The sequence below is a fragment of the Rosa rugosa genome, chromosome 4 (genome assembly GCF_958449725.1).
Source record: "Rosa rugosa chromosome 4, drRosRugo1.1, whole genome shotgun sequence".
NCBI lineage: Eukaryota > Viridiplantae > Streptophyta > Magnoliopsida > Rosales > Rosaceae > Rosa > Rosa rugosa.
The window spans coordinates 14,913,602-14,938,325 of NC_084823.1; the positions used below are offsets into that span (position 1 = coordinate 14,913,602).

Here is a 24,724-nt window from a genome sequence, read left to right on the forward strand (position 1 = left end):
ACAGCCTATGGAGTCTGCTGTTGCTTATCTTCAAAGATTCCAGATTCAGAAGGCCAAGCTGAACATGGTTCTGCCAGAAAGAGAATTAGTTAAGCTAGCAATCAAGGGGTTGGAACCACGCCAGCGAAAGAAACAACATGGCAGCATGATCCAATCAATGGGAGAGCTTATTACGGAGGTAGGCAGCTTTGAGCACCTCCTCAGAGAGACTGACGCTAGGAAGAACGCGTCCAAAGGAACTTATGTACCTGGGAAACACCGGACATTGGCTGCCCTAAACTATCAGCCAACCACATATGACCCCTATTATCAGGGCGAAGAGGTGTTCCCAGAGGAAGATGAGGAGGAGGAGAATGAGGTCTTTGCCTTTGAGCTCACCGGAAGGAAGAGCTCTGCACTCAAGCAGCTGAAGTTAACAAAAGAACCGGTAAGAAACAAATTTGAAGAAACAAATTTTACTAACCTTTAAAGGCTCCGGACAATCACGGCCCAAATAATCTTCCAAAGTCTCATCATTTTCTTCTCAGTCATCCCCTCCCGTAAAGACAACAATCATATACGAGGTCTAGTTGAGCAAACCACAAGTCCACAAGAACAACATGGATCCCATCCTTAGGCAAACTAATGCATTTGGCAATTTCTTTGCCAATAAAGTCTGATCTGGCAGAATATTCAAAAAGACCTGCAGCATACCACACAAATCAAAAGGAAAGAATAACCGTTGAAAAGCAGGTTCTTAAATGCAACTACTTTATATACTCGTAGGGCTACTCCTAGAGACATTTTTTATATACATAATTACAAAACAAATACACGTCAGTAAGACTTTACCAGGACATTAACTTCTTGTCCATCTCTCAAGATGGCAGTCTTCAATTCACAAGTGCTCGTGACACCATTAGAGCTACGTTTGGAATTAAAGGCTCCTTTGCCAAGAATGTTGTTGCCTGTTGCACTTTTTCCATTACCAGTGTGTCCAACTAAGACCACAGTGCGAGCAGCATTAGAAAAGGGAAGCTCCCAGTCATCATCAATCGAACTTCCACCCATCATATAAATCAGAATACCTGCAACCATATATATTTTGTATTCTGTCAATTCTTCATAATGAGAATAGTATTGCAAGAAGAAAGAGGATACCTAGCAAGCATATAGTCTATATTATCTTCTCTCACTGCTTTATAATGACAAAAGCACGGCAATATATATCTAGAAGACTCACGCACACAATTGCAACGAGTTAAAAGTCATATGAGTACAAAAAAATCAGTTTCGACCTTTGCTGAGAACAACAATCAGTTTCCATATCAATTAGCTCTAATGGTTTATGGTCAAAATTTTCTTTTTCTTCTTGCATAAGGAGTTATAATATGTTAAGTTACTAATGGAACCTTGTATCCGGTGGAACTATGAAACAAAAGAAAATTTTATGGGATCAAAATGATGGAAAAAGTAACGTAAGCAAAAGTAAGTTGTTGCTGAAAGAATTTGAGACACAGGAGACATGAATTACTGTACAAGGAATGAAACAACTCACTATGCCTACATAATCCTGCAGCTCCAGTTACTGAACCCCCTTTTACCTTCAATTGATTTTCTATCTTTAAATTTTAGCCCAGTATACATGCTCTTATCAAGCTTCGGACAGTACTAAACTTTAAAACATGAATCTGTAGCTAAAATATATATGCAACGCTATGTTTGCAATCTTAGGGCCACTGATTTAGTGATTTCTATCTGTGTTTATGTGTACTTACCTTTGATAACAATGATGTTGGCAGAGTTTGAGAGTGACCAACAAATCCTTCAGAGTGGCTGATTTAGACACAGATTGCACAAAATGCTTTCAGAGTCCATCTACCAACAAAATGTTTCAGCCTAAAATGATAAAAAAAAAGATGCCAAGAAAATTAGATTATTTGACAGGTAAAGTACATATATTCAAGCCCCAGAACTATTATGTTGGAAGGGTGAGTCTCTACTAAGGACCTTACATTAAGGACCTAGTAATGGAACTTAAGATGCCAATCACATTTACCTAGTTTAGGTGAGAGCCCTCACTTCAATCGGTCAAATGGATATATACCAAATTTCCTTTATGGTGTACGCTTGATGGTCCGTCCTGAGGGTTTCCTTGCATCTTGAATTTTATACGTAATAAATTGCATACTGAATATGTAATATACCTTAAATATTATTGGATTACAAAAGCTGGGGTTCTAACCAGACTTGTGTATTACATATCTCAAAAGTGAAAATTCTAAACAGAGGCCAGATTGGTGTATTTACATTTCTCCAAAATTGATATTCTAACTAAAGCTGTGCTTTATATACAGAATTCAAAATTGGTTAGAACCAACAAAAATATGCTACATTTTTCAGTTCAAACCAACTTTTCTACATTAGTTCTCCTGATGTCTCATCGGTTGGTTGATCTGCTGCTGCCTGCTGCTGATACATCTTCTGTGTTAGCGAGCAGCTTATTTGTTCTTTGATGCGAAGGGCCGTCACTGGAATGAGTAAAATGTAAGCGAGGGATATTGGATAATAACAAATATGCTAAATACAATATGATAAGGAGAAGAAATGGATTTTAATATGATTCGAGTAATGAGATTATATATTGAGAGTGATTTAAGTATTAACTCTACCTATCCACTTAAAACTAAGAACAAATTCGACAGAACCATCTACATCTGATCTATTCAGTAACTATATTACCACCTGGAAAAAGCTCTCGACTTTACACACTCTCTAACCAAAAAACCAAACCATAGAAACACCAAACAATAAATCATGAAATCATGCACACCCAAATCCAAAATAGTTGTCAAAAGTAAGTGTTACGATGTAAAACATTATTGGTCTGGATTCTATTGAGAGTGGGGTGATGAGGAAGGCCATGGAAGACAATGAGATGAAAAAGTACTACAGAAGCGAATCAAGGCAAACCCCAAAAACAAAATCCATACTAATGCATAAGAAAATCACACACATCTAACCAAAGAAGCCTCCCCAGAGTCGATGAAAACCACAGCCTCGGACACATTCCCATCAGCCAAATTGTTCAAATTCTTATTAGTACCTAGCTCAAAATGACTCGAGACCTCACTAACTACTATTATACAACTGACGTGCCTCCTCATTCAGTCTCTAATTCACAGTCTCAGACACATTCCCTTCTTTACCTATTGCCTTATTAGACTATTCACCGCCCAATGCCTTCAAATCTTCAGTTCTTTTTACTAGCAGTGGCTGCCTTGACAATGACAGACTCAACAACTGATCAAACAACAGAATTCTTTGATTTCTCAAGGGAATTCTGATCAACCCCACCCAACATCACACTGCTACCTTGAACATCATGTGACCCTGCATCCATGCTCAACAAAAAAGTTCCCAACCTCCCAAAGATTCAGACTTTTACAAACACCTACCTATAATTCACACCCAAGAACAAAACCCGATTCCAAAAATTCACAAAGAAACCACCTCCGACAGTTCACACACAAACCCAATTGGATAACCAATAATCTTAACTATTTTTAAAGCAAAACAATGTGATCGAACAGGAAGTGAGTAAACCAATGAAGCACTCCATAAGGTGGTGTCAAAGTTTAAGTTAGCGAAATAAATGAGATGGTTTGAGTGCAGGTGGTCATATGAGATGAAACAACTAAAAGTTAAGTCTGTTGGACTACAATAAAAACATAGAATAACTATGCAACTTAATAATATTCTTATTGAAAAATGTGCACATAATGGAAATTTGCAATAGAGTTGAAATCCAACAATATGAATACCTGAATGGAAAGTTCTAGCTTGTTGGTATTTTCTATCTGCAAAAAAGATACAAAATAAGAGGACTAGTCTATAAATTAAACTACTTTCATACTAAATGTGAAGATTCATTCAGACTATGCATTTGGTGATACCTGTTCAGTTCCATGGAGATTTGTGTTTTGGCAGCAAGTTTTCATAATTGTGATGTTTGTGATGTTTGTGATGTTGTTTTAGCTGTGGGAAGTTATTATAATTTCAGTATTTTCCCTCTTCCCTGCTCCCATTATTCCTTCCCACTCTTCCCACTGGTCTAACTAGCAAACAGTAAAATGTTTTAATCTGGGGACTACAACTGCTTTGAGAGACGACATCTAAGTTCCTACTAAAATGTATGTACAAAATGTTAGGTATGTTTGAACATATCAAATATTAGTTTAAGTAAATAAAGGTTGCATTTAAATCCAGCTCTCATTCAACAAGTTGAAACGGAGCATAACGATATGTCATATGTTTTCCTCTCAGAACTTTATCATCCACACTCTGCCTTCTGAACACGTGCAACAGTTCGAAATATGGTCATAGGTATTATAAGATTGTACAGGTTTTACCTATTGAAGTTATGGAAATTTGATCATACATGAACAAAGACCATAATTCTTTTATTCGTATTAAACATTTTGGCATTCAGCCTTTTCACACACGCCAATCATTTCTTGTTCCTTCCCCATTATTTCATTTCTCCAAATCTAACAAGTCTTTCGCCTGACAAAATGTTAGAAATATCATACGTATTTGGGTTCTGTAAAAGAAATGACAAAAACCACTTATGAGATTAAAACGTTGTTGGGCTCATCATTTCCAACATCACTTTTCTACTTTAGTGTTTGGTAAAGTTTCATCCTAAACATAAGAGAACCAGCTAGACAAAATATAGAACACCTAGTGTGCATAAAAGTAAATCATAAACTAACACACAATTATCTGTAAACATACAAAGGAATAAAGTCCATGCAGCAGACAAGGAGATACCAATGTTATAAAAGAAGACCATATTGAGAAAGATTGAACCTTTAATTACTGGAACTCTCATCATTAGCATTGCAGCTCACAATGTACAACTTTCGGAAATATATAGCCATGTTAGGCATAGCTTCTCAAATTCCCATCAGTTTCAGTTCCACAAGAGACTTAAGCCTATATGACAAGAAAATCCATGTAATGGAAACTAGATGTCAAACCTTGTAATATTTTTAGAATTGGACAGTAGGAAAGTGAAATTGCAAGCACCTGTACAATAGATAATATAGGACTGTCCAAATAATAAAAAATAAAAAAAATTATTATATAGGACTCTACTTAGGAATGTTAATATCAGATTACCTAGCTTAGGTAAGAGCTTCTTTAATCAGTCGAAATGCTCCTGCATACAATGTGTTCATCAAAATGTCCAGAAGGAGTAACTGATCATTTAGTTGTTCAGTAAGCGGCGCATTTCAGTAAAACAGAACAAAGATTACATAATCGTAGTCTTATGATTCACAAATTATACATGTGAAAACCAAGTATGATACTTCAAATGTTTATAAATTCTTGTATCCATGAGTAGTAAAATGATGTACATGACCAGTAAGAAAGACATTAATATAACACATAAAAGCTTTAAGATTTGATCTGCTGAATAGAGAAAGCAGGATAAGGATCACTGCTAACTATTAACACCCTAGGTCCCAAGCAATCAATGACAGCTTCAAACACATGTTAACATAGAACTCAAAGCAGCAGTACCAACGGGCATATTTGCAATATTAGGGACATAGTTCTCAATAAAGGGGCCGGACTATATGCAGGTGTAGCTTAACACAATCGATCTACACTATTATGGTATTACCTTTGACGATGGTGAGGTGGAACAGTTTCGTAGAGAGGATGTCCACTCACTTTCACTCTGAGTACAGCTAAAGAAACACCATTTCTCCGAGCTCCATGTCTATTGTTAGGATACAGATTGTACAAAAAGCTTGCAAATCCCATGTACCTATTATATTCCATTCAGCATCCACATCCATTCCACAAAAACGTAGGGACAAGAAAACCCATGCCATGGAAATTAGTTATCAAATGTAGTAATCTAACAACTAGAAAGTGCTCAAATTCAAGCCTTTTAAGTATGAATTTGGATTATTTAAGATGCTGAGCGATAACATGTACCTAGTTTAGCTTAGGGCCACTTCAATCAGTTAAATGAATTCCAAATTTCCTTTATGGTGAAAGACCATGTGATACATAATCCTGCATAGAATGTGTTCATCAAAATCAGATTCATTTCTCCATCTGGAGGTAAATAGATCTTTTGACAGTTCAACAAATTTACAACCAGGGAATATAAGCATTGGATTGCAGTGAGAAGACATAATGACTACATTATGGTATTCTTATTGCACAGTAATATGAATATTTAGCCTAAATGTGTAATATGAAAGCCTAGCCTGAATGTAATATCCTTTCACTGAGCAGAAAGAGACAACAATGGTCGGAAATAGACATAATTTAGGGACTACGATATAAACTGAAACTAAGAGCCATCAATCAAAACCAAGTACACAGCAACATTAAAATTCTTAAGAAATCTTTCCAGAACTGGTGTTATTCTTTTCGGGTAAAGACTACGACAAAAGCATGGGGAAGGAGTGGCCTAAAAACGAGATTACAAAACATAATTAGCTATGTATTTTCGTTTTTTTTCTTTTTGAAAGACACCTGATCTTATGAATGCCTACATATGACCAGAGGATTACAATATATATGAAATCTTATAAATACCTACAAAATAAGATACAAAATTTTGTGAACTGACAACCAGTGGACCAAATAAAGATGATTTTCTTTCTTTCATAGTTAACAGGCGTATAGATAGGCCTAGCTAGAGGAATGAGAAGGAATTGCTTTTGAGGTTTTACAAGGAAACAACTCCCTAGTCCAACAGAATCCTGCAACTCCTACTAAAATACATTTGTCAAGCTTCATACACTAAACTTTTAACATGAATTGTTAACTAAAAATGTATATGCACCAATATATTTCCAATTCTAGGCAATATAGTTCAATCAAAGCACCAATGTTCAGGTGTGGCTTAAGACAACAGAGTCCTTTGGATCTGGACCATATATTTACCTTCAAGTAGCCTTCAACGATTGAGGTGGCAGGATTTAAATGGTCCATTTGCACAAACACCAAATACCAGGCTCCCGGCCTGCTGCTTATTGTTAAGATACAGATTACTGAAAATGCTTCCCAACCCCAATTACTAGTCAAATCCCTGTCAGCATGCATTCCACAAAAGCTTCAGCCTAAGACAGGAAAATCCATGCCACAAAAAATTAGACATCAACCTAGTAAAATTAGATTCTTTGACAACTAGAAGCTGCGTAAATGAAGCCTTTAAAGTATACATGGGATTACTTAATATGCTGATAAATTACCTTGTTTAGGGGAGAGGCACACTCCTGATTACTCAATCAATCAAATGTATACCAAAATTCTTGTATCGTGTACGACGGCCTGATAGCCCCTCCTGCATAGAATCAATCAAACCACACTCCTTAACTACGGATTTGCCCTTAACTTCTTTACTATCTTCCTCATTTGTCTTCTCTCTTTCCCTCTTCTTGTGAACTGTGTCCCCTTCCATCTATCTGCATGTCTTATTAGGAATGGGTATGAAAACCACAAAATATCATCAATCACAGAATTGATTATGGTATTGATTAACACCAGAATCTATAGTATTTTTTCTTTTTATCAAGTATGAACTTCATTAAGTAACTGATGATTCAATCAGCATGTGTACATTCTGAGTGGTTTCATTCAACCATTGCCAAATAGGGAGAAGGAGAGAAAATCACACCTAGACAAACAAGCAATCTATTTTTTCATTGCATGGATAAAATCCATAGTTCAACTCGACCCCAGAACATTTCCCTCCCCCATCTCCAAATAAAGGGGAACTTGGGTTTTGTTTACCAACTACAGATTGAGTTTACCTGCCAAGTATTATGAGTGCATGGGAAGGCTGCTAAAGCCATAATATCGGCAAGATATAGTAACCCGTGAATCATCCTGAACTTCTTATTTATGGCTGCTAGTTTTGGGTTCACCTTCGCAACTTGCACATTTTCGGACCATCCCACTTCTTCCACAATGTTCTGTTCCCTCTCTACCTTATGCCCCTTCTATTCTTCAATTTCTCAAATGTCATGGGTGTGAAGACAAACAAATTGGTGAGATTGAAAGCAAAAGGCCGAGTTGGTACTTGTCTGCTACAGTGGAAGAGTTCCATGGATGCAAATACCCAAATGAAGCTACTGATAAATCCCCACCATGGTGAAATATGCTGGTAACATCTTGCTTTGCAGATTACTGAACTGATGATTCAAGAAGATTCTTGAACATGATGGATCAGGTCAGCAATTCTTGAACCCTGGTCGTCTTCAACTAATTCTTCAAAAGTTCCTACTTCCTCCCCGTGATCACCACCTCTCTCTTCAGATCCGTCGCCTCCAAATCCCACTGCAAAAGCATTTGCTATCGTCTTCGCAACCAACGGTAGACCATGGCACTGATCCTTGAGTTCCTCCATCTTTCTCGTAGCTTCATCACCTGAGAAGTTTGAACTTTTTCTAATGGAATAAGCCTGCTCCTCAAATATACGCCCACAAATCTCTTTGTCCAGAGGCTTAACATGAACCAGATGCAATCTATGTTGTTTCCCCAGCTTTTGAGCCACTTCCTCCAATCTAGTAGTGACAATGACAACACCACCATTATGCTTGGGCAATCCGCTGCATAAGCGTTCCATAATGTTAATGTGCCGATGACACACATCATCCAACACAATCAAATAGCATTTATCCGATAACAGCAGGCGGCTTAGCCTTTCCAGGAGCTTATCAAGGCCAACAATCCTCGCCTCTATGATTTGGCCATTACTATCAAAGATACATGTCTCAAAGCTGAACTTACTATATTGTTCTTCTTCCTCACTCAACGAAAAGGGTAACCAAAGTATATGATTAAACTTCTGCTTCACTTCCTTGCTCTCCAAAACCTTCTGAACCAGGGTGGTCTTACCCACTCCAGCAATACCAACTACCCCAATTGCCCTCAGTTCACCAGCACTGCTAGAACTGGAACCCTCTGCTTGTAGCAACTCCTCATTAATCTCCTTTAATTGCTCATCAAATCCGAAAACTTTGGCTGAAGGTACTTTAGGTCCGGATCCGGTGAATCCGGTCTTTGTCCGAGGATTGCCAATTGGTTGTTGCGGCAAGTTCTCAAGCTCCTGCTTTAATTTGGTCAACCGACTCTTGACCTTTGCGACAAAAGTAAATCTTCGAAAGTTGAAGCGTGAGATCACATTATTAAGCTCCATACACTCGTGTGTGAAGACTCGGCAGTCAGCCAATGCATCGTTGAGTTTGTAGAGCAGATTGATAGTTTCAGAGTAGGAATAAGGTTCCGGCATTATGTCTCTCTCATTCACAACATCTTTGATTGCTTCGAAATCAGACACGAGAGCTTTTATTGATGATTTGAAGACAGAGATGGTAATAGAACCTGAATTAGACTCAGAGTCTAGCTCTGCCAGAGACTTCAAGAACTTGTTCCACAGCAATTCAGCAACATCTAATGCCATCGCACTCGCCTTTGCAATTTGATGCCGAAACCAAGTCAAACCTGTGAAATTTCGGGATAAAGATGGTTTATATTTTCAGTGATTTGATGATCTGAGTCTCGATATATAAGCATCTGCACTGAGGTTCCATAACTTACTTGTAACGACGTCGTAACGACAGTCAGTGGGTGGCGATCCGGTGAGTGTATGGTTTTTTTGTTTTTGTTTGGCAAAAGAGTGTATGGGATTGTTGCTGCTGTCTGAGTTGGGAAATTGGGATCTGGCCTGGTGTAATGTATCAAATGTCTCAGACTCTTTGATCTCAACTGAGTAATAGAGATATGATTCAGGAGTTGTATGGATCCTGTACCAAATAATATAAGCCTCCTTTGGTTCGCGGAAAGTAAACATTGGTAAAGGAAAGTTGTGCATTTCTTGCGTTTGGGATACAAAAATAAAAAAAAAATATTTTATCTAGAGGAATGCTAGCAACCTTGCCCTCCAACATTTTCCTTTCTACCTTCCTCACTTATCTTGTGCCATTTTGATTCATTTATGATTACGATCTACGTATTTATTATCTTAAAAAAAAAATTTAATTTCATTACATGTTATCCTTATTTATGTTTGACCTTATTAAATGCTCTCTATTAATATGAAAAAAAAAAAAAAAAACTCTTGACTCTTTTATTTTCCTAATTTTTTTTCTAACGTTTTTTTCATTTCTCGTTGAAAATTTTTCTTTCATTCATTTAGTCATGTTCCATAATATTTAGTCTTTTTTTGACCTTTTTTTATACAAAATCCACAAAAAACAAAAAAAATACAAAAAAAAAAATTAAATGGTAAAGCTCATTGATATGGCAGCTACAAACAGTACAAACTTTTTTTTTTTTTTCTCTTTTTGTTAGAACACATGTGAGATTAGATGATTAGATAAATTTTCTCTCTCTTTTTTGAGTTTTTCTTAACATTTCTCTTTGATAAATGTATATACAGGAAACTTTTGGCCATTTTTTTTTTCAATTCTGTTTTTTTTTTTGGACAAAATTTGAAGCATGTTCTTAAATATATATGTACGTATTTCTTATGTAATTATGTACGTACCCACAAGAGTAATATAAATTGCAAATAAAAAGGTTTCACAAAAGAAAAGAAAAAAGTTGAGAAACTAAAATTAATTACTTAATTAAATGCATGTGAAATCAAATAACGGTAAAAAGGGAAAGTGAAAACTTGTCTTTTAATTGTATTAATTATTTAAATTTTTTAGATAGTGGAATACACATGCCATGTAGGGCTGTCAATGGGTCGTGTCGGGTTGGGTTCGTGTCGGGTCAAGGTATTTATCGTGTTGCAAGATACAAACCCAAACCCAACCCATTTAATAATCGTGTCGATCAAAAATTTAAACTCAAACCCAACCTATTTATTAAACGGGTTACCCGTTTCCAACCCGCTTAACCCATTTAATAAATAGGTCGTGTCGTGTTAGACAAAATGACCCATTTAAGGGTTAACAATGCGACCCATTTAACTAAAAAATACAAAAATTGATTAAATTCACTAAAAACTCCACAAGACGAAGAATATAAATAATTATAGGGCTAAATACTAGTTAGTACCCTGTGGTTTAGGTCCAAAATCAATTCAGTCCCTGGACTTCTAATTTCATCAAAAACACCCCTGCACTTTCAATTTTGATCTAATAGGTCCAATTCGTTAATATTCTGTTATGGGTTCAAGTTATAGTTGGATTATTTGTTGAAAAACTATTTATTTTTAATAGTAGGACTCACTCCTAAATTGACTATGCAGACCACCTCGACACCACATCATAAAACATAGGCCATATATGAGGCACATTAACAAGTTAAATAACTCAATTGTCGGAAAACTAACAAATTGGACCTATTAGATCAAAATTGAAAGTGCAGGGGTGTTTTTGATGAAATTAGAAGTTCAGGGACTGAATTGATTTTGGACCTAAACAACAGGGTAGTAATTTGTATTTAGCCCATAATTATATGTACTTCATAACTAATTAATTCCAATAATTATAAAGCAAAATATTTCAAATTGTCTAATCCTATGATCAAATACTCCTAACGTCCAATATTTCAAGAAAAAATATAGCATAATCGGGTTAGACGGGTTCACTTCGTGTTGGTGGGTTGACCCGTGGCCGACCCATTTAATAAATGGGTCATGGCGGGTTGACCCACAGCCGACCCGCTTTTTAATCGTGCGGGTTCAACCAGCTTTATTTCGTGCGGATTTCGAGTCGTGTTATCGGGTCGTGTCAGAATTGACAGCCCTAATGCCATGCAATGAATTGGGAAGATAGAAACTGGAAGATTGGAGGTTAGAAGGAAAGGTTGCTAGGATTCCTCACTTTCGAAGTAAAGGAAAATTTGGGGGGAAATGGTTCATTCCCTACTCCAAGTGAATCATTTTCCCCTTCTTTCCTTGCATTTATTACTCACATTACATTAGTTTATTGCATTAACTATAAAAATTTTAACAACTTTCCGGATAACTTTCTTTTTCAAGAAATTATTTTGTGGTCCCAAACTACCACGTGGCACTGCCATGTGGTGGTCCAAGACTCCAAGCCATTAATGTTACTCGAATTTGGTGGAAATCATGCAGGAGGATGAAAAAAAATTAAATTCCAATAAGAAATAACTGCAAGTCATATGGGCCTAATAACATCAACTCGGACCACCACATGCACTATGGTCCGAGACCATGTTATAATTTCCCTTCGAAATGAAAAGTTCTTCGAAAATTTCATTTCCATTCCTATGAAAAAAACAAAGAAATCACTTTTCTTTTTGCAAACCAAGTGAAGTCTTATTAAGGTAAATCATCTCAATCAACTATCGTAATTTATTTATTTAACTTTTTTTTTATTGGACAACTACGGTAGCTTAAAAATTTGAAAACTAAAATATGCACCAAACAATAATTCACGTACCATTTGACAGATACCAAAATAATTAGGGGAAATGATCATTTACCCAATTTTAGCTTAAAAATTGTCCACTTACCCAAACACTCTAAGAGATTATTTCCCTAATACCCAATTAAGTATTTTTTTAATTCATTTTTATTTATTTTTGGGATAATTTTGCCCTCTCCTTCTTTGTCACTTAGAGAAAGAAGTCATTGGACATCTTGCCACTGATTTAGCGATTTCGATCAAGGTCAGACTATATGGGCATGTTGCTTAACATAATTGAGTACACACCCACCCACCCACCTTTGATAACAATGATATTGGCAGTGTTTGAGAGAGTGTCCAACAAATCTATCAGAGTGACTGATTTAGACACAGACAACACAAAATGTTTTCAGAGTCCATGCCATTTACGAACAATATGTTTCAGCCTAAAATGATAAAAAAACATGCCAAGAAAATTAGATTATTTGAAAATTAATAGAAAGTACATATATTCAAGCCCTAAAACTATTAAAATGAAAGGTGAGTCTCTAATGAGGATGTTACAATAAGGACCAAGTAATGGAATACTTGAGATGCTAATCATATATACCTAGTTTAGGTGAGCCCTCACTTCAATCAGTCAATATATCGCAAATTCCTTTATCGTGTACAGCTGATAGTCCCTCCTGCATAGAATGTGTTCATCAAAAAAGATTCAGTTCTTTAGAAGGAGTCAATTCTTTTGCAGTTCAACAAATTAACAACGAACTTCTGAGAGCGTTGGACTGCAGTACCAGACTAAACTTCTGAGAGCGTTGGACTGCAGTACCAGACTAAACTTCTGAGAGCGTTGGATTTCTGAATACATAATGCAAAGTATTCATAATCCAATTAATAATATGAATACCTGAATCTAAATATGTTCCTTTATTGAGTAGAAATAGATAACAATAGTAGGAAATAGACATGAATATATGAGGAATCTAACAGTTGAGAAATTAACACATTAAAGTGTGATGATATTGAGGTATATAGCTAGCATACCTATGTACTGCTTGTCAACTTCACGCCTCTAATACCATTCTTGAAGCTTCAATCAGTGTGTTCCATATATAAGTGTATCTTGGTGTATTTTCTGTAGGAGTCAGTAGGAGAAAACATAATTAGGGGACTGAATTGAAGGGAAAGTCAATTTCAAACTAAGTAAAGATTCGTTTAGAATTTTCAGGCCACAATAGGATTATTAAATCTTTGTTCAAGTAAAACCCTAATTTGTGTTTAGCCCAAACTCTAGGTTACTTGACCTAGTGGTAATAGGGTTTAATTAGAAGAATCTAGAGATTATCTTTCCTTGTATGATTCAGACTCTATGTATTGTAATCTTCTATATAAAGAGGCCCCTATTATCAATGAGAATACACAGTGATTTCCTCTCAATTTCAGTTTCTCTAAAACACGTTATCAGCACGAAGCCCTAACCCTGAAATCCTAATTTCGTAGCCCTCAAATTCCAACCTCCACCGCCCCACATATTGAAGCCCTAGCCTCAAGGAACCCAGAACCGGCGGCGGAACCACCGGAACCGGCCAGAAAACCCCTGAACCGGCCATTGGAAAAATCGGACCTGCCCCTGCCTTGTGTCTGCCCCTGCGAGCCCTGCCGAGCAGCTGCCGAGATCTGCCGAGCCTTGTGCCTGCATCTGCCGAGACCTGCCAACAGCCCCTGCAAGCCTTCTGCCGAGACCTGCCGAGATCTGCTGAGACACCTGCCGAGCCCTGCGCACCCCTGTGCCTACCCCTGTCGACATCTGCCGAAAGCTTCGCATAGCCCCTGCCGACACCTACCGAGCACCTGCCGAGACCTGAGCACCCATGTGCCTGCATTTGCCGACAGCTGCCTAGCACCTGCCGAGCATCTGCCTGCCAGCCCTGCACAGCCTTTGCATAGCCCCTGCACACCACCTGCACAGCCCCTACAGCAGCCCTGCCTAGCTCCGGCCACCAGTTTCCGGCCACTTTTCTGGCGACCTCCGACAACCTTTTTCCGGTCACCTTCGACATCTTTTCCGGTCAAGAATTCCGGCATCTTTTCAAGGTAAACTTTTCTAAAAGTTCCCGTTTTTGAAGTTTTTCAATCTCTTCTTCTTTTCTCGGGGACTTCCAACATCCCTTCTTCTACTCCCCTTTCTTCTTCATAGGGGAGACCAAAAGCCGGACTGTGGGGGTTCGTGCTCACTCCAAGCTTGGAGCTTGTAGAGTCCTCCAAACTTATAGTTTGTTGAGAAGAAAACGATCGACCACATACATCGTTGTTTCGATCTAATCCAAAACCCCTCTTGGAATAGGATTTTCTTGGAAGCGACTACGCTCAGAAAATCCCTAATTTCTTGGAAGCGACTACGCTCAGAAATTTAATAGTTTTTCGTGGTAGCCTTTTTCGCTCCGAAACTAACCCTAATCTTGTGTTATTTTTCAGGATGAGTAACCTGAACAAGTTGAACTTTGTTCCATTGGAGACAACTGGAGCTGGATACCATAGGTGGGTCCGAGACGTGCGCCAACATCTTAAGGCTGATGGACTTCTGGGAGCCATCCAAGAACCTAGTCAGAACGTGCTCTCCGTTGAGTAAGCTACTGCTGTTGAAGCAAAACAAGCTAAAGCCATCATTCTCATGACAAGGCACATGAATGACGCGCTCCAAAGTGAATACCTCAATGAGGAGGACCCAAGAAAGCTATGGGTTGAACTTGAGCAGCGATTTGGCAACGTTCGTGACTCCCTGCTTCCTGATTTAGAAGTGCGATGACATAGCCTCCGCTTTTGTGATTTCAAGTCTGTAGTTGATTATAACTTGGAAGCCCTTCGTATCAAGTCTCTGATGGAGTTTTGTGGCCAAGCCATAACTGATACGATGTTGATCGAGAAGACTCTCTCTACCTTCCCCGTCTCTGCCCTGATGATTTCAAAGAATTATCGGATTGATGTGAAAGCAGGACGTATCACAAGGTTTCATGAGCTCATTGGCGCCATGAACGTAGCTGAAAAGTACGACAATATTCTTGTGAAGAACTATAATGCTAGACCCGTGGGAACTAAGTCTATTCCGGAGTCTAATTATAGTCGCACCCCCAAGGGAGGACGCAAAGAGCGAAACCCTAAGAGTAGGGACAATTCTGGACGTTCTGGTCCATATTCTCGCCCTAAAGAGGAAGGAAATCACCTAGAGAGGCGTGCACGGAACCGTGGAGGTCAACGTGTGAAGAGAGAGAGAGGCGGAGCCTCCGACCATGATGGTAACGCCACCAAGAGCAATGGTCGTCCAAATCACGCCCCAAAGGCTCCTCGATCAAGGGAGCCTGACCATAATGATGTTTGTTTTCGATGTGGATCAACTGAACATTGGGCCAAAGCATGTAAAGCACCCCAGAATGTTGCAAACGCATACAAGACGTATCGTGAAGCAAGGGAAGCAAATTACATGGAATAAGAAGATCAAGATGGCGATCTCGATCTAGGGGTGGAAGACTACAAGGATCAAGACCCAAAAACTGGCGATTTTGATTAAGTCTTTTTATTTTCCAAGAGATGTAGGCAGTTGCCATATTATTTTGTAGTAGATGCCAATGGTATTAGTCTTTCCTCAAAGTAGACGTACTCAATGTAAGTGTGATGTCTATAGGAAGGTTTTGAGATAAGTGGTACTTAAGCGAGCTTTGCTCCACCGACATCTCTCTACTAACCTGGTCACATTCGCATTGGAATTACCGAAAGGAGTTAGACGACTACCATTGTTTTGCATTAGCTAGTTTATTGGATTAGATTTTCTTTGATCAAAGAAACAATGATGTAACTCTGTTGGCTTATGAATAAAATTTCGAGTTCTTTATGACTCCATTTTGATTTTGAGCATATGACTTTTGTGACTACGCTGGCTGGACCATCAGTATTAATTCAAGGACATGGAATAGCTCAAGTTCCACTTGCCAAATGGCACCTTAATTACTGTCACATAAACTCTCTACACTCCTAGGGCCAATCGCACCTATGAATAGCCAACGGATTCCATGCGAAAACGCATGTAGAGAACGGAGATGAGTTCCTTTGCAATACCTCTAACGATTGCGAACAAAGGCGCATCTTAGAGAAGTTTATGTGTCTCTCTAGTGGACTCTATGTCACTATTCGAGCTATTAAATCCAATAAAGTTATGAGAGAAGATCTCTTGGATTTAGACACATATTGGCTTTGTCACGACAGGAGAGATCATCCTAGTCATGACATAATGATCCGTCTACTGAAGACTTCACACGGACATCCATCTTTTTGAGCAACACGAAGCAAGAATCTGATGACGCCATAAATGGCGCCAACCATGAGCATAACGCCATGGTTGTTCCTCCTAGTGGCCATGACGCCATACATGCTAATTTCCATGGCTCCAACGCCGTGATGGGAGATGTAGTCACACATTTTGCTTCTAATAGCCCTACAGACGCTCAGGCCCAACCAAATCCTCATTGGTTGCTTCTCAGGCCTCTCGCTCATTTTGCAAAGCCTGTTCCTTCGGAAAATTAGGACTGAGACCGTCCTATGCAAAGGATATGAAAATACTCATTATGTTCTTACATCGAATCTATGGGGATTCTGTGGACTGATTCAACCAACTTGCGGACGTTTAAATATCTCATGATGTTGGTTGACACGCAAACACGCTGGTCACGTGTAGTACCATTGTCCACTTGTAAATGCTGCTTATACTACACTCCTAGCACATATTATATGACAAAGGATATGAAAATACTCATTATGTTCTTACATCGAATCTATGGGGATTCTGTGGACTGATTCAACCAACTTGCGGACGTTTAAATATCTCATGATGTTGGTTGACACGCAAACACGCTGGTCACGTGTAGTACCATTGTCCACTTGTAAATGCTGCTTATACTACACTCCTAGCACATATTATATGACAACGGGCTCACTCCCCGGATCATTCTATACAGTCAATTAGATTTGACAATACTAGAGAGTTTACATCAAAGACTTTCGGTGGTTATTGCAATGGGACTGATGTTGGACATTACATTCCCATGTACACACCCAAATGGTCTCGCGGAAACGACTACGATGATAGTCCGGACATTGGTAATGCGCACCACTCTCCTTATATCCGCTTGAGGTGATGCAATATCGCATGCAGCCATGCTAATTCGTCTACGACCTACCGCCACTCAATGTATCTCTGCGTTACAGCTAGTGACTGGGTACAAGTAGTTTGTAATTACGCACATTTGAGTGAGCCATTTATGTGCCAATTGCGCCGCCACAGCACACTATGATAGGTCCTTACAGACGAATGGGCAACTCAGTTGGATTTGAGACTCCAACAATCGTCCGCCACTTAATGCCCTTGCACGGTTATCTCCTTACCGCTAGATTTGCCGATGTCACTTTAATGAGACAGTTTTCCCGTCATTATGGGGAGATAAGAACACGAATGTTCAGCAGGAATGACAGGAATTGTCGTGGTCTGTCCCCACTATGTCTCATCTCGATCCCTATTAAAGTGACGAGATCACACAAATATGCTGCAAACATGCTTGCAAGGAAGGACGTCCCTATGAGAGGACGTAGCGCCACCCTACACGGAGGTAGGCATGGCGCCAACGCCAAAGAGAGTGGCACTCTGGCGTTACAGGCCATGGCCCCAGCTAGGATGCGTGGGAGGCCCGTGGGTTCGAAGGATACTTTGGCACAAACCAATTCTTGGATCATCGACAATTAAAATCCGTCTCATGAGTATCTTCCGGGTTATGGTTATCGTTAGGGGACGCCTCAACGTCAGAACCTATTCCTGAGAATATAGAGCTCTATGAAAATTACGCTAGTGTCCATGACACGTGGGATAGAAACTCCATCATAATTGATGATGTAGTTGCGCATTTCGTTGCGCATTTCGTTGCGCATGAGTTTGTTGAGTCCGATGATATCGAACCACGCTCAGTTGATGAATGAATGCCAACGTAGAGAAATTTGGCCTAAATGGAAAGATGCGATCCAGGTTAAGTTGGATTCTCTAACGAAGAGGAAGGTCTTTGAGCCAGTGATGCCAACACCTCCTCACATAAAACCTATTGACTAATGGGTCTTCGTTAGAAAGCGTGATGAGAAAAAGAGATGGCAATCTCGCCTTATGGCGCAAGGCTTCTCATAAAACTCCCTGGAATCGACTACGATGAGACATATTCCCTCGTAATGGATGTCATTGCACTCCACTACCCTGTCAGTTTGGTAGTTTCCGAATAACTGATTATGCAGCATACAAATGTGGTCACTACGTATCTCTATGGGGATCTAGATACGGAATGTATATGAAGGTTCATGTTGAACTTCATTTACCCAAGTCAAGTGGCTCTAGACCACGGAGCGCGTTTACAATAAGGTTGAAACGCTCACTAAAGTGACTACTTGATTGGGAAGGGATATGCCCGCACGTTTCCATAACAAATTTCGGATTCTATCGCGGTTCATGTTGGACATGATCTTCATTAGAAGCCCTTAAAGAGTTAAGGGAAACCGCTGAACACTTGAAATCCGATTTTGAGATGAAAGATTTTGAGAGAACACGATTATGTCTCGGTTTGGAACTTGAGCATCGTGTTGATAGATGCTTAGGCATTTTGACAAGGTCAAACCTTCAAGCACCCCCATAATCGTCCGTAGTCTTGATCCTGAAAAGGATCCTCTTCGTCCGAAGGATGATGGCGAAGATGTGCTAGAGGCGGAAGTGCCCTACATAAGTACAATATGCGCATTATTGTACTTAGCTAAATGCACAAGACCGGACATCTCGTTTGCAATGAACTTGTTAGCTAGACATAGCTTTGCGCCAACGCGACGCCATTGATTGGTGTAAAAGATATCTTTCAGTACTTGAGATGTACGATTGATATGGGCTTGTTCTATCCCTACAGAAAGATGATGGATTCGGACCCATCGCATACCAGTAACGCCGCCAACGCTGGACTGCGTTCTCTATCCCCACCCCAAAACAACATAAGTGTTTTGGAAGGTTTTGCTGATATTGGGTATCTCTCTGACCCACATAAAGGTCATTCCCAATCTGGTTAAGTGTTCACCATGGGAAAAGACCGTGATATCTTGGAGGTCTACAGAATAGACCCTAGTCGCTATATCTTCGAACAATGCAGAGATCATTGCTCTTCACGAAGTGGTTCGTGAATGTATATGGATTGGATCCATAATTACGCATGTTTGAAAAAATTGTGGTTTGAAGTCTACCACAGATGAGCCTACGAGCATTTAGGATAATGTTGCTTGTTTTGAACAAATGAGGCAAGGCTACATCAAAAGTGACAACACCAAGCATAATCAGCAGCAACAGACTCTCCTCGAGATCAAAGTAAACTAAGTTCGATCTGAGGACAGTGTGGCAGACTTGTTTACTAAGTCATTGCCCAAATCCACGTTCGAGAAACATGTGGCAAGAATTGGCTTGCGGAAATTATCTGAACTCCCATGATCGTAGTCATCAGGGGGAGGCGCAGACATCAGGGGGAGATGTCTACATGTTCACCTCGAAACGTGAAGGGTGTGTTGTGCTCTTTTTCCCCTTCGACCGAGGTTATTTTTGTCCCACTGAGTTTTTGTTACTCGGCAAGGTTTTTAACGAGGCAACGAGAGAAGCACCGCATTTGGGCAACACAAGGGGGAGTGTTCATGTAAAACCCTAATTTGTGTTTAGCCCAAACTCTAGGTTACTTGACCTAGTGGTAATAGAGTTTAATTAGAAGAATCTAGAGATTATCTTTCCTTGTATGATTCAAACTCTATGTATTGTAATCCTCTATATAAATAGGCCCCTATTATCAATGAGAATACACAGTAATTTCCTCTCAATTTCAGTTTCTCTAAAACAATCTTTGTTTTTTTTTTTTTTTAAGGTATCACATCATATAAGATACAGTATATTATAATGCAAATGATATTACATACCAGAAAAAAAGTGGATATGATTGATTGACAGATTAATATCACCAGAAAAGCATGGTAACTATTTTTCTTCTTTGTAAAATGAAAATATGTAATTTCACTAATGGTACTTCAATTTGTTTCCGGTTGGGATATCGTAAAAGGAAGGAAAATTTTATAAGCACACAATAAAAAGAAACTAAATACAAGCAGAATAATATCAGATACATCAGACAACAATAACGGGGAAAGTAACAGCTCACCAGTCCCACAGAATCAGGCATCTGAACCACCATCAACTTGAACTGATTTTGTATCTACTATCTAGCTTCAGACACCAAACTTTTAAATGGAATCCATAACTAGAATATATATAAGGCATTGACAACCACAAAGTGATCAAGCTTATAAACTCTATACATAATATATTACCCAGTTCAGGTAAGAGCCACCTGAGTCTAATTGGTAACGAATTTCCTTTAAGGTTTACCACTGCTTGAAAAGCACTCCTGCAAGAATGTGTTCAATCATCTAGAGTTCAATCATCTGGTGTGCATAAAAGTGAATGCAGCAGACAAGGATATACCAATGTTGTAAAAGAAGACCATATTGAGAAAGATCGAACCTTTGATTAAGGGAAGTCTGATCGATTCACTTGTCAAATTCCTATCAGTTTCATTTCCACAAGAGACTTCAGCCTATATGACAAGAAAATCCATGTAATGGAAACTAGATGTTAATAAAAAGATAAATAAACTAGATGTTTAAATAAAAAGATAAATAAATTTATTATATATAGGACTACTTACAAGTTACAATGTTAATATCAGATTACCTAATAGCTTAGGTAAGAGCGTCTTGAATTAGTCAAAAAGCTAGACAAGGTGGATATGATTGATTGACAAACTTATATCACCAGAAAGCATTGCATCTTGTAATATACAATATTTGCAATTGATATGTTAATTACATGCCGGAAAATGTGGATATGTAAATTATAGATATTGACAGACTATGTTCAGGGCTTCAGGCGTAGCTTAACAGAACAGAGGGCTTTATGTCTGGACCATATATTTACCTTCAAGTAGGCTTCAACGATTGAGATGGCAGCATTTGAACGTTCCATTTGCAGAAACACCAATTACCGAGCTCCCTGCTGCTTATTGTTAACATACAGATTGCAAAGAAAGCTTCCTTAAACTAGATTATAAAATTAGAGTAAAGATTCATTCAGAATTTGCATTTGGTTATCGATACCTGTTCAGTTCCACCATCCAGATTGGATTGTGAGGTTTGGGATGTGAGAAATTTTGTGCCACTCCTTCCCCACGCCTTCTTCGTATTCTGCTTCCAGAATTGGACAACGCCGAATGTCCAATGTACGCAGTGCTTTTATCTTGTAGAGGAAGTCTGGCAGTGCTTTTAGCTTTGGGGACCCAGAAATTTGCAACTCAGAAAGGCGTGGCATTATTGTGATTTCAGAAAGAAAGACCCACTCTTCCCAGTTCTCCATCGATGAAAAAGAGAGTCGTTTCAATTTGGGGAATAGAATTTCTGAGACTTTTTCTTCTTCTTCTATTCCCACAAATTCAACTCCCACCTTTTTCACATTCAACATCTCCGATATTGTCAGAATTTCAAGCGATGGCAATTTTCCAAGAGGAGGCAAAACTTCACAAAATCTCCAGCAACTGAGATCAAGTTTTCTCAAATTGTGTAAAGACTTGATCCAATAGAGAGATTCGGTGGTGCCATGGCACCACAAAATGGATAAAGATTCCAAATTTTGATGTGGTTGCAATGCTTTCACTATTTCTTCATCGCCTTTTCTCTGCTCTTGACCTCCGAGGAAATCTACTACCAAATGAGAGAGGTACTCCTTATTCCCCAACTGTGCTTTCTCAATCTCACTCGCATCATCTTTCCCCAAATATGCTATAGAAAGGCTCCCCTGAAGCTGGTCCATGATTCCGAGATCTCCAAATTTCAATGCTTCATCATCATCATCACCCTCACATACATAAAAGCAGTCCAGTACTTGCAGACTTTTCAAACTCCCAATCCCTTTCGGTAAGTAGCTCAGCCTCCAACAACCCCGAACATACAGATGCTTCAAGTTAATCAACTTTCCCATTGCCTTGGGTAGTTTCTCTAGTTTATTACACACAACAAGGACCAGAGTTTGTAGATTGTATAAATCACACACAGCATTCGGTAATTCTTTCAAATTATAACTACCTGACAAATCCATATATCTCAAATGAATCAATTCACCAATCTCTTTTGGAACTTCATTGAGCTTGTTACAACTCAAATTCAATGTCCTCAGGCATTTCATTTGCATAATTGAACCGGGGCTTATGGTTGTAATGCTCGAATCAAGGAGTGTGAGGGTTCGCATATTTTTGCAATTGTCAAATGAAGTAGGAAGTGGACCTTCATGTACACTTACTAAGGTCAAATGACGAACCTTATCACCCAGTGGCTCTATTTTTTTATTAGCCCCCTCGGCTGCATCTATGATAGTGCATTCTTTTTTGGTAAGAAACATCATAAAGTCATGCACAATATCATGCATTTTGCACCCATAAACATTTCCTATCACATCTTTTCTAAAATCTTGAAAGAAAGACCGCATTGATAGACTTTCAAAATAATATTGACCTATTCTTCTCTTTTCTTTTTCTCCATTTGAATTAAGATAATCTTGTGACATCCAAAGTTCAATCAAATTATCTTTTTTGAGGTCATAATCTTTGGGAAATATTGCACAATACAGAAGACATCTTTTGACTGCAGGGGCCAAATCATAATAACTAAGTAACAGTGGTCGGAAAACTTGTTCCTCAACTTCTTCTAATTCCCATATCTTACTATTCAAAACATCCCACCATTCCTTTCTTGTTTTCTTATACCACAGTTGACTGCCCAAAGTTTTTGCAGCAAGAGGCAAACCTTTACACCGTTTCACAATTTCCTTACCAATAGCTCCAAACTCATCAGCCTCATCTTCTTTCCTATCCAAAAACGCGATGCTATTGAACAAAGCCAAACAATCCTTATCATTCAACTCATCTAAATAGATCATGTTGTTGGTTGCTCTCATCATTTTAGCAACCCCTTGTTTTCGCGTGGTAACCAATATTGAACTTCCTTCTTCACAACTTCGCATTATTATTGGTAGTTTCAAATTTTCCCACTTTGTTTCGTCTTCGGTCCACACATCATCTAGAACAAGGAGTAACTTTTTATTCTCAATATGAGTCTTGATACACTGCAATAAAATTTCCAACTCATTTGAACTGCTTGGGGTTCCTAAGAGACTTTCAATGATCGCTTTAGCAATCTTGATCTCATCAAAAGGGTCTGAGACACAAACCCATACTTTCTTATCAAAATGGGCTGTAACCTTTTCATTGTTATAGGCTAATTGGGCAAGAGTTGTTTTCCCCATCCCTCCCATCCCTACAATAGGGATGACAAGGAACCTCCCCCCATCTTCGTTACTCCCTCTCAACAACTTGCTCAACAACATCTCTTTTTCTTCTTCTCGGCCAAATATCATAGATATATCGACCAAAGATGAAGTCTTCCGTCGATGAATACGCTGTTGATCATCATGGCCACGTATTGTGGATTGATGAAAGCCATACATTTCTCTTTCAGCAGCAATCACAGTTAGTTTCTCATTCAGTTTCTTTATCCTTCTAGCAATGCTATGATGATGAATTGCCTTATTGACTTGGCCAAAACAAAAACAATTGGCAGGAGTGGGGAAACATACCTTCTTCTTGCCTTCCTCCACTTGTTGTTTCAAAATTTCAGTGTTCCACTCGTCTAGGACGTCGTCCATCTCGTACGATACATCTTTGAGCTTCTGCAACCAGTCTCTGACCCTGGCCTCCGTCACTTGTTTCTTCTCTGCATCCTCCAGCACAGCTTGAATGGCTTTGAGCTTGCTGCTGAAACTTTTAACATCTTTGTCAGCCTTCAAAACCAGTTTCACCACTTCATTTGTGTGTATCTCTACTACTGAAGCCAATTGCTCTAGAAGCACAGAGATGAGTGCCTCAGCCATTTTTCGTGTTATAACTTGATTATAATTGTAAGAGAAAAAGAAGAGATGATCGAATATGAAATTGTTGGATGTGTGCGCTCTGGCCTCTCTTCTACCAAGTATATAGTGTCGAAATTAGATAAGCTAGGGACTACTGGAGCCAATGAGCGTGCCTCAATTATTTGTTCAACAGGTTCAACTGAGCATTATGAATATTCCTCTCTAATAATTGCAAGCATGAAGAAGCTAAAACCACACGATTTGAAAAGCA

General features: G+C 38.9%; 3 protein-coding genes across 11 annotated transcripts; all 3 read right to left on the reverse strand.

The window, feature by feature from the left end:
- Positions 1-559: 559 nt before the first annotated feature.
- Positions 560-1,052, reverse strand: LOC133743086 (immune-associated nucleotide-binding protein 9-like). The gene is made up of 2 exons (XM_062170867.1): positions 832-1,052; positions 560-682 (listed from the first exon to the last, which is right to left on the reverse strand). Exons 1-2 carry the CDS (start codon positions 1,048-1,050, stop codon positions 566-568), a joined length of 336 nt encoding a protein of 111 aa, XP_062026851.1. The 5' UTR covers positions 1,051-1,052; the 3' UTR covers positions 560-565.
- A 1,103-nt stretch (positions 1,053-2,155) lies between these two features.
- On the reverse strand, positions 2,156-9,818 carry LOC133743083 (disease resistance RPP13-like protein 4). The gene is made up of 8 exons (XM_062170865.1): positions 9,613-9,818; positions 7,263-9,516; positions 6,955-7,130; positions 5,164-6,072; positions 4,852-4,977; positions 3,936-4,162; positions 3,804-3,839; positions 2,156-2,510 (listed from the first exon to the last, which is right to left on the reverse strand). Exon 2 carries the CDS (start codon positions 9,473-9,475, stop codon positions 8,213-8,215), a length of 1,263 nt encoding a protein of 420 aa, XP_062026849.1. The 5' UTR covers positions 9,476-9,516; positions 9,613-9,818; the 3' UTR covers positions 2,156-2,510; positions 3,804-3,839; positions 3,936-4,162; positions 4,852-4,977; positions 5,164-6,072; positions 6,955-7,130; positions 7,263-8,212.
- Positions 9,819-12,895: 3,077 nt separating this feature from the next.
- Positions 12,896-24,645, reverse strand: LOC133743081 (disease resistance protein RGA2-like). Of its 9 annotated transcripts, none has more exons than XM_062170864.1 (8): positions 21,654-24,645; positions 21,475-21,552; positions 21,022-21,094; positions 20,849-20,905; positions 20,660-20,713; positions 20,421-20,486; positions 13,446-13,536; positions 12,896-13,087 (listed from the first exon to the last, which is right to left on the reverse strand). In XM_062170864.1, exon 1 carries the CDS (start codon positions 24,472-24,474, stop codon positions 21,658-21,660), a length of 2,817 nt encoding a protein of 938 aa, XP_062026848.1. In that variant the 5' UTR covers positions 24,475-24,645; the 3' UTR covers positions 12,896-13,087; positions 13,446-13,536; positions 20,421-20,486; positions 20,660-20,713; positions 20,849-20,905; positions 21,022-21,094; positions 21,475-21,552; positions 21,654-21,657. The 9 variants fall into 9 exon arrangements, with proteins under 9 accessions (XP_062026848.1, XP_062026847.1, XP_062026845.1 ...); XM_062170863.1 differs by having other exon boundaries at positions 20,829-20,905; XM_062170861.1 differs by adding an exon at positions 13,231-13,314 and having other exon boundaries at positions 20,660-20,905.
- Positions 24,646-24,724: the final 79 nt, after the last annotated feature.